The sequence below is a fragment of the Stegostoma tigrinum genome, chromosome 16 (assembly GCF_030684315.1).
Source record: "Stegostoma tigrinum isolate sSteTig4 chromosome 16, sSteTig4.hap1, whole genome shotgun sequence".
In the NCBI taxonomy this organism is placed as follows: Eukaryota; Metazoa; Chordata; class Chondrichthyes; order Orectolobiformes; family Stegostomatidae; genus Stegostoma; species Stegostoma tigrinum.
In genome coordinates this window covers 39,807,032-39,823,265 of record NC_081369.1, presented here as the reverse complement: position 1 = coordinate 39,823,265, position 16,234 = coordinate 39,807,032, and the positions used below count along the sequence as shown (strand labels likewise).

The 16,234-nt window shown below is 38.3% G+C and overlaps 1 protein-coding gene across 4 annotated transcripts in view; it reads right to left on the bottom strand.

Annotated features, from left to right (window-relative positions):
* Positions 1–76: 76 nt before the first annotated feature.
* def8 (differentially expressed in FDCP 8 homolog) overlaps positions 77–16,234 on the bottom strand; it is a 46,716-nt gene continuing 30,558 nt past the window's right edge. For all 4 annotated transcript variants that reach the window (XM_048546522.2, XM_048546523.2, XM_048546524.2 and 1 more), the window contains 6 exons: positions 15,819–15,946; positions 12,980–13,093; positions 10,861–10,941; positions 10,534–10,674; positions 7,884–7,993; positions 77–3,807 (listed from right to left, as the gene is read on the bottom strand). In XM_048546522.2, the coding sequence (XP_048402479.1) occupies positions 3,714–3,807; positions 7,884–7,993; positions 10,534–10,674; positions 10,861–10,941; positions 12,980–13,093; positions 15,819–15,946 (668 nt within the window). In that variant the 3' untranslated portion in view covers positions 77–3,713. The remainder of the gene's footprint in view (positions 3,808–7,883; positions 7,994–10,533; positions 10,675–10,860; positions 10,942–12,979; positions 13,094–15,818; positions 15,947–16,234) is intronic.

Sequence of the window (16,234 nt, the reverse complement as noted above, 5' to 3'; positions counted from 1 at the left end):
TGTGACCAAACATTTTTCATTTGGACTTGGTAATAAAAAATGAAATTAAGTTTAATTAAGGCAATGAACATATTAATGAAATATACTGAATATTTATTATACACATTACAAGGTATTGTCAGTTGTGTAATTACAGCACCGTGGACAGATTTAAACAGGAACAGAACCAAAAACTGTTGCCTTAGTGGCCACTATACAATAATTTTATTATTCTTATGCAAGCTAAAATTACATAATACTATTTGTTTAATCTCCACTAGTTTATATACATGGATATAACTTTTTAACAAATAAATGAGTGATTTTTTTTAAAAAGGAGGAAAATGGAGTCATAAAATATATTTTAAGAGCTGAAATTTTAAATGTCCCACTTAGAAATAAACTATTTCTAATATTCTATGAAAAGTACTTTCATTTGAATAGGTACACTACCAAGCATTCGTTTTTGGGTCAAATTTGAAAGTGGTCTCTTTATGCTTTTATTTAATATATATGATAAACTGTAAGAAAATGATCCAAGCAATGGAAACATGCAGTAGGTATTAGCTTTTTAAAAGAAAAAGAAAGACAATGGTTTAATTAACTTACACTCAAATATATTAACTGAAGAATGAATAAGAATAAAAAATATTCAAGATGCTAGAAAACAGAAATAAAAACAGAATCAAATTAGCAGGTAAGGCAGCATCTTTGAAGAATGGAAAAAAAAAGTTACAGCAAGATTTCATTTTTTGACTTCCCGTCATACCTTGTTTCAGGTCTATGACTTTTCATTGTCCAAAGGATTCATAGACCCAAAACAAAATCCTAACCTTTGAAATTTTACACAGATGTAGCCTGACCTGCAAGAATTTATGGCATCTTCTGTTTATTGTCAACTTCAAATATTAGGTTTTATTCACTTTCAAAAGGTTGATCAACTTGTTAACAGTTGCAAGTTTTTTTTCTTCATTTTTGACATTTTCCTAAAAAAAAGGATAAAATGGAAGAACTCTACTGAATCAGAATCGATGCCCTTCATAATTATCACTGGATTGCCCTGATTTAATGGATACATGTTCAAATGGATAGCTCTATAGTAAAAGATGTAAACATAGTAACAACAAAAAAAAGCCACATACATGGACCATGGACCTTCAAAAGGCCACTCATTAGATTGGCTTCTATAAATGACAAACAATATTTGAATTTTAAAAAGACAAATGATATTTATACAAGTGCATAAAATGGTGAATGTATAATTTCTTTAGAAGGATAAAGGAATAGTAATACTTAGGGAATTTAAACCTGTTCAAAAAGTGCATAACGATGGTTAGTGCGAGAAAAAACCTCCACAGCAGCATGATACTTTATATTCTTTACACAGGTGGTACAACTTTAAAAAGTATCGTACAATATTTAATTTTACTGCTAGTCCATTGAGCAAAGGGTGTAAACCAGTAGGTTAAGTGAGGGGTCGAATCATAATCAATTACTTCCATTTCCTTCCCTCCATTGGTGATTATCTTAAAATAAGAAAGTCATAACAGTAGGCCAGGAAAGGGTTTACAAATCAAAACAATTTCTTTATACAGAGACAATATATATTTCTATTTTAATTTTGATCTTGTTTATACTGATATACAATTTAAGAGGATAACCAAATAGTAATACTTCAGGAGTTCAAACGTATTCAAAGAGTGCAATAACCATTTCTAAAGTGATGCTATATCCTTAGAGTACTAATAACAATTCAAAAGAAAAATTCAGACAGAGTGTTATTACATTAAGTGTATTTTCAATTCAGTCCATATCATCAGGTTGCCAAAAATCAACACAGATGGTATGAATCATGGAACTGACTGCTAGCACATTTCAGATATACTGAAGCTAAATTATTTCTTTTATCCCTCTTTCCAATCAAATAACCAGGATCTTTAGTTTTTGCAAAAGAATACTGGTGTAAAAAAGCACAAAGGGATAAATTATTAGTGTGATCATCAAGGTCCAGGGCTGGCCGCTATTTCAAATTTGAGCTGCCTCACTCAAAAAAAATAGCCATTTCAAATGAAAACTGTTGGATTAAAGTTGAATTTTGAATGTTCAGCTGTGGGTAAATATGGTAGCTCTTCACTAAACTAGCAAATTCCATTAGAAATTACAATATGGATTACACAAGGAAATACAACAGGTCCACATCAAGGTATTCAGTTTAACAAAATTATTACTAATTTAGCATCATTTTCAGCAGTACTGAAATTAAAATACAGGTATCTGATTCAGTTCAAATTAAAGTAGAAATCTCCAGAATTATACTTTTTTGTGCGAAACCCAGTCATCTCATTTTTGTCAGACAGGCTTCTAGCACTGAACAACAGCGTTAATGAGCCAGCCCTGGATCAAAGGCTATTCCTATCATTTAGGATGAAATTCTTCATATTCCAATTTAAATAATACAGTAAGCAAATGCCTTAAGTAGTGGTCTTGGCTAGGCAAAGAACAAAATGCTCATCAACGCTGTACCAATGTTGTGTGTGGTTGTAGTTCATGAAGTATTGCTGTGCATAATTGGGGTCTGCCAATTTTGAGCTTTCATACATACTGTTGCCCTCTATATCAGATAAGCACAGTCATCAACCATATAGATTTCCACGTAGCTGGGATTGCAAGCACAAACAGAGCACAGTATTAAGTTTTCTTGGTGTCAAGACACGCAACTGACAATAAGCAGTCTTCAAAACGACAAGTGACACTTGCTTTCAGTTTGCTTCTGTCAATGCATTCTTACCCCACACTGCACAGGATTAAGTTACTTTTTAAGCTAGTGCTCGTTCACTGCAAAGCTTCATGACCCTCCCTTTCTATATACCAGCTGGGACACCAACTCCCTGAAACAGTTTCCAAATGGAATAATTCCAGTGTGTTCATTCCGCACCCCTTCCTTTCATGCAATGTGGACTCTGCTTCTGAACCAAAGAATCAGAATTGTCTGAAATGCTAACAAGCCCAGATTTATACTTATCGGCCAATTTAAACATCTGTTCTTTTAACATCGAATACAAATTCAATACAGCACAGGTTATTAAAGTAATAATTTTCCCTTTGTCGAGTGAGGACTGATGGCAGAACAGAAGCTAAAAGTGGGCAGCGTTATAAACATTTGTCTACATCCTAAGAATGTGATAAGCACCATGTAAATGCCAACTTTTCTCTTCACAAGTCACCCCACAAAAATCAGAACGTTTTTGCTAAAATCCATTCAAAAACTCAGTAAAAACGTATATCAGGTGGAGATGAAATAAATATTACAAATCTGAAATACATTCTAAATAGAAAGTGCTCAAGAAGGAATGTTTTTAAATGAATACTACCCATAAATAGTGCCAGTCAGATTTTACCAATGGACAATCAAAAGATCTAAAGGACTTCTCAAAAAAAAACTCAGATTTTAATTTCTAAGACTGCTGCTTTGATTTCACTGGGAAATCCACCATTTTAGCCTACCGTTAACTTTTTCACTGACTTCCAACTTCAAAGGAAATTTTCAATATATGTTCATTTAACGTGATTCCAATGCCTTTTTTTAAAAAAAAGTCCATTAATGGAATTAAACACTCCATCGATACACCGACCATTATCTTCTGCATAATCTTCAAACCGGTTAGCTGGTAGAAAATGAAATGATCAGCATCACAATATTCCCAGTTGACAGTTCTTCATTTGGACTTAGTTTCTCAGTCTGGATGAGTTGACCCAATTTGAGACTGTCTTCTCATTGAAAGCCGCGCACACCTTGGACACGTAGTGGAATTGTCATAATAACAATCTCTGCAGATAAGACAAGAAAAGCAAAGCAAAGCAAAGCATTCTAGTTTACTAGTTAAATTCATTACAAATCAAACTCAACAGAATGCCTACATCTAACATAGGGCTTCAGATTTAGGTAAATTTGCTTAGGAACAAAGACTATGCAAATAGAACAGAAAAAGCCAATGTGGTTATCAGGCTGGCCTCAGATCAAAAATATACCATTTGTTTTTCTCCTTCAATCACAAGGCAGTTTGTTCTACACGAGTCAAGCAACTGATCCTAAATTAAGAATTCTATCACTTCATACAGAATTCTTAAGTGTAGGATTCAAAATTCATGTTTGCATTAAATTATTGTTCAGTTTACTGGTTTCAAAGATTCATATATATTAGTTTGTTGAAAATCTGTTATGGGCCTTCACTACTGCAGAATAAACATTCTCAATTTCTCTATTCCATTCTCCAAGTTCAGGCTCCCATTCTCTGGCAACAGTTTAGTTATCCTGGTTTAAAAAAAATCAGAGACTCCCAATAGTACAAAATCCAATACAGTGCTTAATTACTGCAACCTCAAAAATCCCCATTGCATATTGCAGTATGATTCATTTTTCAGACTATATATGCTCTATGATCACAAACTTACTTTCATTCATGCTTCTGAAGATACTGTAAAATAGTTGCAATTACCCTGCACCCCTCTCCCATTTTCAACATTATCCTACTTTAAAAGCAGTAACAGACTGATTGCTGTAACAGTGTAAATGTAACCAATTGCTGCATTTAGGTTAATTTACTTTGTCGCCCTGTCCTGCACCTGTATCGCATTCTAGAAGCTAGCCTAATAATATGGCATAGATGCAAAGACAAATAATTTAAAAAAGTGAAGAGATAAGTGCCATTCTTTTGAAAAAAATATTTGCACCCTCCTCATTTTAAAAATATTGGAACCATGACATACACTGGTGCGCAGATGGCAGCCTGAGAACAGTCTATGCATCCGACTCTCTGCCTTCTGGAATGAGGTCAAATACATAAAAACAGACAGGGATTGATAAAATGAAAAGAAACATATCTGAATAACCGAATGCTTATGGTTGAAAACAACAAGATTAGTTGGATTATAAAAGTTACAATAACAGCAAAACACACCCCTAAGGTAGTTACAAATTCAGAATCTTAATTCATTCATCCATCTTAAAAAGATAAAGTTCCTTGTACTTCTTCAAGCAAGTCAGTATTTTTCCCTCCACAAGTCTTCTTCGGACGGAATTTTGCAGCTTGATTAGAACATAGAACATAGAACAGTACAGCACAGAACAGGCTCTTCAGCCCACAATGTTGTGCCGACCATTGATCCTCATGTATGCACCCTCAAATTTCTGTGACCATATACATGTCCAGCAGTCTCTTAAATGACCCCAATGACCTTGCTTCCACAACTGCTGCTGGCAACGCATTCCATGCTCTCACAACTCTCTGCGTAAAGAACCTGCCTCTGACATCCCCTCTATACTTTCCACCAACCAGCTTAAAACTATGACCCCTCGTGCTAGCCACTTCTGCCCTGGGAAATAGTCTCTGGCTATCAACTCTATCTATGCCTCTCATTATCTTGTATACCTCAATTAGGTCCTCTCTCCTCCTCCTTTTCTCCAATGAAAAGAGACCGAGCTCAGTCAACCTCTCTTCATAAGATAAGCCCTCCAGTCCAGGCAGCATCCTGGTAAACCTCCTCTGAACCCTCTCCAAAGCATCCACATCTTTCCTATAATAGGGCGCCCAGAACTGGACGCAGTATTCCAAATGCGGTCTAACCAAAGTTTTATAGAGCTGCAACAAGATCTCACGACTCTGAAACTCAATCCCCCTGTTAATGAAAGCCAAAACACCATATGCTTTCTTAACAACCCTGTCCACTTGGGTGGCCATTTTAAGGGATCTATGTATCTGCACACCAAGATCCCTCTGTTCCTCCACGCTGCCAAGAATCCTATCCTTAATCCTGTACTCAGCTTTCAAATTCGACCTTCCAAAATGCATCACCTCGCATTTATCCAGGTTGAACTCCATCTGCCACCTCTCAGCCCATCTCTGCATCCTGTCAATGTCCCGCTGCAGCCTACAACAGCCCTCTACACTGTCAACGACACCTCCGACCTTTGTGTCGTCTGCAAACTTGCTGACCCATCCTTCAATCCCCTCGTCCAAGTCATTAATAAAAATTACAAACAGTAGAGGCCCAAGGACAGAGCCCTGTGGAACCCCACTCACCACTGACTTCCAGGCAGAATATTTTCCTTCTACTACCACTCGCTGTCTTCTGTTGGCCAGCCAATTTTGTATCCAAGCAGCTAAGTTCCCCTGTATCCCATTCCTCCTGACTTTCTGAATGAGCCTACCATGGGGAACCTTATCAAATCAAATGCCTTACTGAAGTCCATATACACCACATCCACAGCTCGACCCTCATCAACTTTTCTAGTCACATCCTCAAAAAACTCGATAAGGTTTGTAAGGCATGACCTACCCCTCACAAAGCCGTGTTGACTGTATTTGATCAAGCCATGCTCTTCCAGATGGTCATAAATCTTATCCCTCAGAATCCTTTCTAACACCTTGCAGACGACAGACGTGAGACCTACTGGTCTATAATTGCCGGGGATTTCCCTATTTCCTTTCTTGAAGGGAGGAATTACATTTGCCTCTCTCCAGTCCTCAGGTACGACTCCAGTGGAGAACGAGGATGCAAAGATCTTCGCAAGTGGCGAAGCAATTGCATTTCTCGCTTCCCAAAGCAGCCGAGGACAAATCTGGTCCGGGCCTGGCGACTTGTCAATCTTAATGTTTGACAAAATTTTCAGCACATCAGCTTCGTCTATCTCTATCCATTCCAGCATGCACACCTGCTCTTCAAAGGTTTCATTCACTACAAAGTTCGTTTCTTTCGTAAAGACAGAAGCTGGTTACTAAGAATAAAGAAGAAGTTTCTGACATGTGCCGAGTATCCTTTTTACTAGTTTAGACCGGAATTAGTCAATAGATGTGGGCTGTTAATTCATCATTCCTGTATATCATGACACAGCAACAATCCAACACTTTGAGCTGAAACATAAAGTTACTTCAGTTCTCTAGTCTTAACTCAGACCTCTGACTAAAGATAAGCTTTTTGGCAATTTTTTAAACATACATTTTCAGTGCTTGAAAATCTCACTTATCCCCACAACCAGAACTAAACATTGTACTGAAGGTACAGTCTGATCAGAATGGTATACACTTCAGCCACAACTTTCTGCATTCTACTGAAGACTAGCTTAAACAGTCAAGTGACTTTGATGATCACTGCTCTGCAGTATTGGACCTGCTTATCACTGACCGTACCAAAGACTGACAGGAGTCTTTGGCTTCGTACTTAGCTACTTTACCACTATTCAAGAATGTGTGTTTAAATCAATATTATATCTGCATGAAACATCTTTCTTCTCCAAAGCAAAAAATTCTGACATTGGAAATCAGAATAAAAATAAAATTACAAGAAATACGCAGCACAGCTATGGAGAGGGGAGCTGATGTTTTAGATTGATAATCATTCATGACCAGTTCTGATGAAGAGCCAATTACTTTCCATATCCAAATTACATTTTGTTTTAGAATCAAAATATTTTTACAAATGATACAGCAACGTGCTTTTGGCTCATTTAGACTTTATTTGTTTAGCTTAATGTTTTTGACAAATTACAAGCTCAGCATTAAATTTTCGAAATGTTTCATATCCTTTACATAGGTTTTGTTTCACAACTGGATGTATTTGTTTTAGTTGTTTCCCCTTTTCTCCTTGGCAAAGGTAGCAGCCTTCAATTGATTCATGTGTTGGAAAGGTTAGCAGACAGTTGAAGTACAGTTCTGTTGTCATTTGAGAGTGAAATGAATAACTTGTCCTTTGCATCTATATCCTAAATATGCATTTCTTAATGCCAAAATTTATATTTACTGGTTTGTCACAGCTCAAGCTTCAAGTTTAAAAGTCTGGAATTGACACTAACTATGCAATTGGACCCAAATATTTACACAAAGCAAACATTAGAGTTTTGTACTAACCTGTGAAATACAGCAGAACAATCCTGGCACACCGATGTGTGGCTGTCGAATGGAAAGAGCACATCTCCCTCTTTGCATAACTCACAGACAAAACCTTTAGCCTGACAGCGCTATAAGACAAACCACAGAATTAAAGATTGACTTAAAGATATCTATAATCCCTTTATTTCCATACTTTTTCCCAATTCATAATTTAAAAATGTAGCTAATCATTGGGATAAATATTTTGCAGTGTTATTGCAACATTTTATTTTGTTTGATGCCCTTTGATCAGAGATTAAAAAGTATTCATCTACAGATACAATAAGGAATGCTATAGTAAAACATGCTAAAGTTATTGACAATGACCACAATTAATTTATTAGAAAGTTATGTCAATAACTAAAAAGGGGAAATTAAGAATTCTAGTTGCAAACTCACAATATTAGTGCTTTGATGCAGAAAACATTTGAAATTACTACTATATAACAATTGGTTAATTAATAATTGGTCAGTATTAAATATGCTGATTTTGACTCATCAGAAAACACTTTTTGGAGCAAGGACATCAGTACTGAGTCTGATCCTGTACCACTGTCAATGTTAACAGGCACATGTCTTGAACAGGGCCAACTTGTTAGTAACCAAAATGGGATTCACACCACTGCAGTGCAGTTAGAACTACCCTAGTTTAAACATCAATTAACCCAGTCCTAGTCGCATATCAACCCAGGACATGTGGTTCACATGACTCCAGCTGTGACTGAGCCAATCCGAATGATTTTTGTTTGGTATTTGTTCCTGAGTTACGACCAGAGCTGGCATGGCCAGCATTTGTTACCCATCTGTTATATAACCAAGTGGATTCCTGAGAATCACGCACATTTCTATGGGTTCGAAATCACATGTAGGCTGGTCCAGATGAGGTGGACAGGTTTTTAAAATTATTGTATTGTTTCATCTTTGATTTCTGCCTGCAGAAACTGCAACAAGACACCCTGCTAATGAAACTCTACTTCATCACATGAAAGGAGGTAATGGAGGCAAGGCTGCTATTACAGGAAATCCAATAGTTTCATGATTACCATTTTCTGACACTGATATTTTATTCCACATTTTTAATAGTTTGAATTAAAATTTCATCAGTTCTGGTGGTGGGGTCAATACAGCATTCATTCAGTCCTCGAGGTAAAGCGCAGTAACATAACCACCAATGGTATCACTCCCATAGAGTCACAAAATCACAGCATAAAAACAGACCCTTCGGCCCAACTTGTCTGCGCTGACCAGACATCCCAATCTGACCTAGTCCCATTTATCAGCATTTGGTCTCGTATCCTTGGAAATTCGTTACTATTTATATAGCCAACCAGATGCTTGTTAAATGTTGTAATCATACCAGCCTCCACCACCTCATTCCAAACATGCACCACCCTCTGCGTGAAAAAGTCACCCCTTAGATCCTTTTCAAATCTTTCCCCTCTCACCCGAAACCAATTCTCTATAATTGTGGACTCTGCCCACAACCCCTCCCCCCACCTTAGGAAAAAGACTTCGGTTATTCATCCTATCCACCTGGAGAAAACTAACTTCATTGATTAAAAATTAAGCCCTTAAACCTTGCAATCTAGAAGGGCAACTTATAATTGGTCAGCTGGCAGTTCAAGGCTCTCTCCAGAGATGTTGCAATGGCAGCGAGTGCGGACCCAGTAGCAAGAGATGGCGCCAGGCCGTGCTGACTTTGATGGTGGTGGGCCCAGCACAGGACTGGAAGTGGAGAAGTCAGCATCAGTGGCAGTTCTGATGTCAGCACTCGTTCAAAAGGTTACACACTTGCACATTTTTTCAGGAAGGTTGTGTATTCGGATACTTCAGCTGATTCCAAAATGGCAGCAGCATCAAAAAAGTATGCCCAACCGTAGGCGACTGCATGGAACATGGTGACATCAACAGCAGCTCAGCAGGTCCAGTGGAGGTGGCAGCAAGGCACAGGACTCATGGCAGCAAATTAGCGGTCGCATCACCACACCATTGGTGAACTTGGTTCGACACTCAGGACTGTGGCAGCAAGGGTAATCTGGGCATTTTCCTCTTCCTTGATCTCAGCTCTTGTTTTCAGTTCTGACTGTTCCAAGATGGCACCATAGAGTGGAGACTCTGTACACTTCACCGTATCCCTGTACTCAGGCACCTGTGACAATGAAACTTAATCCAAAAATATAATCTGAATATTTCTAACACTTCCTATTTATGTGCGTAATTGGTAAAACGTTACTATTTCACTGTTTATAAAAATATTGAAGAATGACACACAAGGTCTAAAGATTTCAGTCACATGTCCTTATTACTGTTCAGCAACACGATTTATAGAAGGAATAGTTGGCAGAAAGCTAAAGACAGCAACACCTTGTTTGGATTTAGCAATTTCTCTTTCTGAAAAAAAAATCATACAGAAATGACATCACACTAAAAGCCAAAGCCAAAACCATAATTCTGTTTAAAGATGCACAACAAAATTCTTTAAAGTTACATCCATCTTTAAAAAGTGGAAGGTTTTTAGTTGCAGGAAGGGGAAAAGGACTGAGGACTGTTTTGTGGAACTCAAAGCCTCCATCTTTTTGAAGGCTGATGTAACTACACACAGAGTTCAATCATGAAAGTCTGACTATACCTCACAGTCCAGTTTAATATGTTTTGCAAAGATGGTGTGGATTTCGGTTAAAGTGCGGCTCAGATGCCCAGTGGCAATGTCGATTAAATCCTGTAGAGAATACATTTCATCGTTTTCCACAAAATGCTGCCGATCCTGCAACTGTAAATGCACATATTTAGACATACATTGAAAAATTATTCCCAAGGTCGATATCATGAATTTTTGCCTACAAGTTCAATTTTAGGATATTAATTTGGACCAAAATCCTGATTTAGCTTTGCCATTTGAATCATTATAGCATTTAATATCAATTGCAGGCATTGCTCTAAATGACAATAATCTAACCTGTAACAGCAACCTTGCCTCCATTGCTTCCTTACATGTGATGAAATAGGGTTTCATTAGCAGGATGTCTTGTCGGAGCTTCTGCAGGCAGAAATCAATAAAGATAAAACGATATATGATATGATAATTAAATGAACTTTTTTAAAAACGCAATACACTTGTTCAGGATCAAGGCACAGATATTGTGATCAAGAGTCAATAATAATTGAATGATAGAAGCAGAGAATCTGACCTAGGTGAGAAGAGGAACCTTTTGTCAAGAAAAACTTCTACTCAGTTTAATATTTTAGTGTTGCTCCCAAAATAACCTGCTAAGTGTCCAGGCAGACCATGCAAATAGGTAAATTCTTGATCTTTCCAACCCAAGGGAAGGAGAGAGCAGCACTGCTTGTGTTTTGATTGGTCATGTATTCTGGATTACAAGAAAATCTCACCAGGACAGATTCTGCAGTTACTCTGGAAAGTCTAAGAAGGCACAATTAATCTCTAAAGTCTGTGATAAGTCTTTAAAAACAGCATTGAAACACAATGGGCAAATATGCAATTAATAATAGTTATTCATCATTCTGTTTAATAACTAATTTCATGTGGTTTTGGCCAAAATAACAGAATTTTCTGAATGTTGATAGAGGACAATTCAGTCCCAGCTACCTGTGTCAACTCCTTGGAAAAACTATCCACTTAATCCCACTTTTCTGCTCATTTCCATGGCCTTATGAACTTTTCCATTCCAGTATTTGTCCAATTGTCTTTTGATTATTGTTTTTGAAACTGTTTCCACCACCCTTTCAGTCATTCAAGATCATTAAGCACTATGTCTCAAAACACAAAAAAAGCAAAAAATTCCTCACGTTGCCCCTGGTTCTTTTGCCAAAAATCTCAAAGCTAACAGACACTTTTGCCACCGGAAACCACTTCTGCTATCTTGCTGTAAAGCCTTTCAAGTTTTAAACATGGTTTAAACTTTGTCCTAATCTCTCGGTTTTCAGAGAGGAAAAAGGTTAGTTGGCAAACAGACTCTGTCAACTGAGATAATGGGAACTGCAGATGCTGGAGAATCCAAAGATAATAAAATGTGAGGCTGGATGAACACAGCAGGCCAAGCAGCATCTCAGGAGCACAAAAGCTGACGTTTCGGGCCCAGACCCTTCATCTCTCTGATGAAGGGTCTAGGCCCAAAACGTCAGCTTTTGTGCTCCTGAGATGCTGCACGGCCTGCTGTGTTCATCCAGCCTCACATTTTATTAAAGTAGATTCTGTCAACTAATCGGCAACCTGTTTCTCATTCAGTATAAATTGTTGCTGTCTTTGAGATTTGAAATTCTTGCAACTGTACTGATAAGTGCAGGACAAACTGCTTCGACTGCATATATTTTTGAAAAAACAAACATGCTACCTTCATCAACCATTTGTTACTTCCCAAAGAAAAGTCAATCCAGTTTATGTTGCTGCAGAGATTTACATAGAATTTGGGCAGAGAAACGGGGCATTTTGCCCAAAAGGCCTCACACTATCAATGTTTTCACCTACTCCCATCTCCCATAAATTTACCTAGTTTAGCCATCTGTTACTCACCTCCATTACTCCATGTGATGGTAAATTAGTCAAACTCAATGTGCCTTCAAATCAGTCTGTGCTTGACTTTCATTTATCTCATATCCGGCAAAACTGCTTTTTTGGAAAGCTGTCCCAATTACTGTTTCCAAAAGGTTCCCAAGTTTGTCCCTCTTCAATTAAGAGACTTTTTGCCACATTCCTGTTTCTATAATCTACACAGAGTCTAGGTGACCTATTTTTCCAATGAACCCATTCAGAAATGTTATTACACACCTCTGGAGCAGGTGGGGCTTGAACCTAGGCCTCTCAGCCTTGGAGTAGGGACACTACCACTGAGCAACAAGAGGACCCCCTGAATACTTCTGACCTATTTTTATAATCAACACATTCTGAGGTGTTATTACACAAGCCTGGAGTAGGCGGGAGTTGAACCTGGATCTCCTGGCTCAGAAGTAGGGACACTACCACTGCACCACAAAAGCCCCTTGAAAACATTCAATTCCAGGCAAGCTTATTTGTTGCACCTGATCTGGTGAAAATTGTGCAGTAAATCTAAGCATACCCGAATTTCCACCAGTTCCTCCACATAATTGAAAAGAAGTGGATTAATAACTCTAAGTTTCAGTACTGGCCGGGAGTTCATCAGCGTGAGATACCTCATACTATAACGGCACACCTAAATGATAAAACATAAAAAAGGAAAGAAAAAACATTGCAATTAGGCAAAACTTCAAGCGGCACTACTCCAGGTAGCTTCTTCAGGTATTAGGTTGCTATAGAAGAAGAAAGGTTATGTCTATTCACATTCACACCTGATAATGCAACAAAACATCCCACTCCGGTATAATTTTCACAGTTTACAAAATGTAGCCTGAGATATGCTTTGATCTCAACATTGCTATGAACATTTTAACACCTTTCACCACAAAAATCAAAAGACTACGAGCTGAATTTTTATAGCACCATCATGTTGCACACAGGAGGGCCGGCAAATGAAATGGTTGGATGGGATTTCCTTCACTAGCAATTTTTGGTAGTGCAATTTAATCATGTGGGATGAGACTGTGGCAGCACTCCTGAACTCAAGTGTGTTGTGGGCTGGGCAAGACAAATCATTGCAATTTTGATGGGTTGGACAAGCTTCTGCACATACCCGGTTATCATTGGCTCAGAGTAGCATGACTCATGAGGGAGCCCTACTCTGAATTCAAGAACCTTTTTCAAATTTGTTGCCAACTTCACACCATAGTGCAGTACTGAATAAGTTCAATGTGTTCCTTTTAATGCATAGATCAGTACTAAACCGAAAGAACTGCGGATGCTGTAAATCAGGAACAAAAACAGGAGGTTGCTGGAAAAGCTCAGCAGCTCTGGCAACATCTGTGAAGGAAAAAACAGAGTTAACAGCTCAAGTCTGGTGACCCTTCCTCAGAACTGGTGGTGGCTGGGAAAATGACAGTTTATATGCAGAAAATTGGGAGGTGGATGGGGTGGGGAGTAAACAGTAGGATAGAGCCCAAAGACAGATGGACAGAGAAAGGAGTTGCTAACAATCAGGCTGGGAGGGTGGGTAGTTGTTAATGGGGACTGTTAGTGATTAACAACAGAGGATGTGTAATAGCAGGCTATTTGGTAACAAGGCCTGGTGTGTGGGGTAGAGGTCTAGGACATGGGAGAGTTTAGGCCCTAAAATTATTGAACTCAATATTGAGTCCAGAGGCTGGACGGTCCTCAAGCGGAAACTGAGGTGTTGTTCCCCCAGCTTGCGTTGGGCTTCGCTAGAACACTGCAGCAAGCCAGAGACAGATGTTGGCCAGGGAGTAGGGTGGTGTGTTGAAGTGGCAGGCAACAGGTAGTACAGGGTCTTTTTTGCAAGCAGAACATAGATGTTCTGCGAAGTGGTTGCCAAGTCTGCCCAATGTACAGGAGGCCACATTGTGAGCAACAAATGCAGTTGACTAGATTCTGGGAAGTGCAGGTGAAATGCTGCTTTACTTAGAAGGTATGTTTGGACCCTAGGATATTGGGGAGGGTGAAGGTAAATGTAAATGGACAGGTGTTACACCTTCGCTGGTTATGGTGAAGGTGTCGTAGGGCTGTGGGGATGTGTTGTGGGTGAAGGAAGTGTGGACCAGGATGTCCCACAGGGACCGTTCCATCCGGGACATCATTAGATGTTTAAAATAAATTATCCACTGGATAAAGTGCTAATCTGCATTCATATTTATGTCAAACTATGTCAATTGTATGCTTACTCAATATTTTCATTTAAAACAGCTATTCAGAAATCAGTAATCTTGCTTCAGGGCTTGCATAGGTGGCTGGGCTCTTTCAATTAGACCTCTTCAATGTAGTTGTCCAATGGAATTGCATTATGAATGCTTGATTCAGTTCCAAATCCTACTTAAAATATTTTATTCAGCAATGGCTGTTTATACAGTGGTTGACCGGGGAATTACATTCGTCTAGCTTGACAGTTTTATGACCACTCAAGAGGATGACACTTCGTATGTATTTCTTCTGTTTTAAGTTGTCATCACGTCAAACTTCCCAATGTTATTACAAGGCTCAAGAGTTCTGCGCATAGTGAACACTGGATGAGAAGGCTTGGGATTGAGGAAGATTATAGGGTTTAAGGCAGTATGGCATCAGGGTTAAAGAGCCTCGTATCTAAAGAATTGGGTTGACATCTAAGGAAACCAAGAATAACCTTTTAACCTGTCTCCATTTATTCCTCAGGTCTGCTGACAGAGGCAGGAAACCCATTTCTAGGCCACGCGTTAAACAAAATGGTGATGTTGGAAGTAAAAGGGAAGGCCTTTTAGATCAGAGAAGGAAGGCCTTCTTCAACCAGAGAGTGGTGAATCTATGGAATTCACTGCCACAGAAGGTTGTGGAAGCCAGGTCATTGAGTATATTTAAGATGGATAGATAGTTTAATCATACAAAATAGCTAAGCTCTGTATATAAATTCATCATGTTAGTTACTTCAATAATGTCACCGTTTAGCCTTCATAATGGGATATCACGCACTTCTTTCATAAAGGGTATATGAATTAATAAACTGTGCACAAAACATAAGTTGTTAATGAAATATTCATTGATACATTTTATATTTTTCCCTCAATTTCAAGAAATATGGCCTCCTGTTGTCCTGTAATGTCACTGTGACCAAATAATGCATCAGGATAAAAGGAGTAAAACTTAAAAACCATGCAGATAGTTTCTACAATGAAAGATTGGAACTGTTTATAGACAAATTAAGACTTTTTTTGGACTGAATAGCAACTGGTTTATGATCAATATGGTTTTCTGATATTTTACTATTCTCCAGTTTCCATCTCCCTCGCTGTTCCCATATTGTTTTCCCCTCTCTCTTATTCCCATCTATAAATACTCACTTTATAGGTTTCAAAGTCCCAGTTATGTATGACACGAGCAGGGATGATTGCTGCATCATTCCAGTGGCAGCTACTGCAGTAATATCGTCCAGTGTAGTCACACATGCGTGCTTCACTAGGCACACCACCTAAAGCGTAAAATCAAAAGTATGATGAGTGGCTTGGCAAAGATTTAAAACAAAACACTTGATGTTATAATAATGAAGCTGGTCATGGAGATACCATCATCTCACCTTCCTAATTGGAGAGTCTATGCATCTCCAGTCAGTTTCACAACAGGACACAACATTGCTGGTCTCTACGAACTAATTGTGTTTCAGAATTTTACATACTGGTTGTGCAGTATATTTTGTGTTTCATTGCTTTTGTAAATGCCACAATGAGTATGTTTGATATTACTGCAACTATTAGTATAA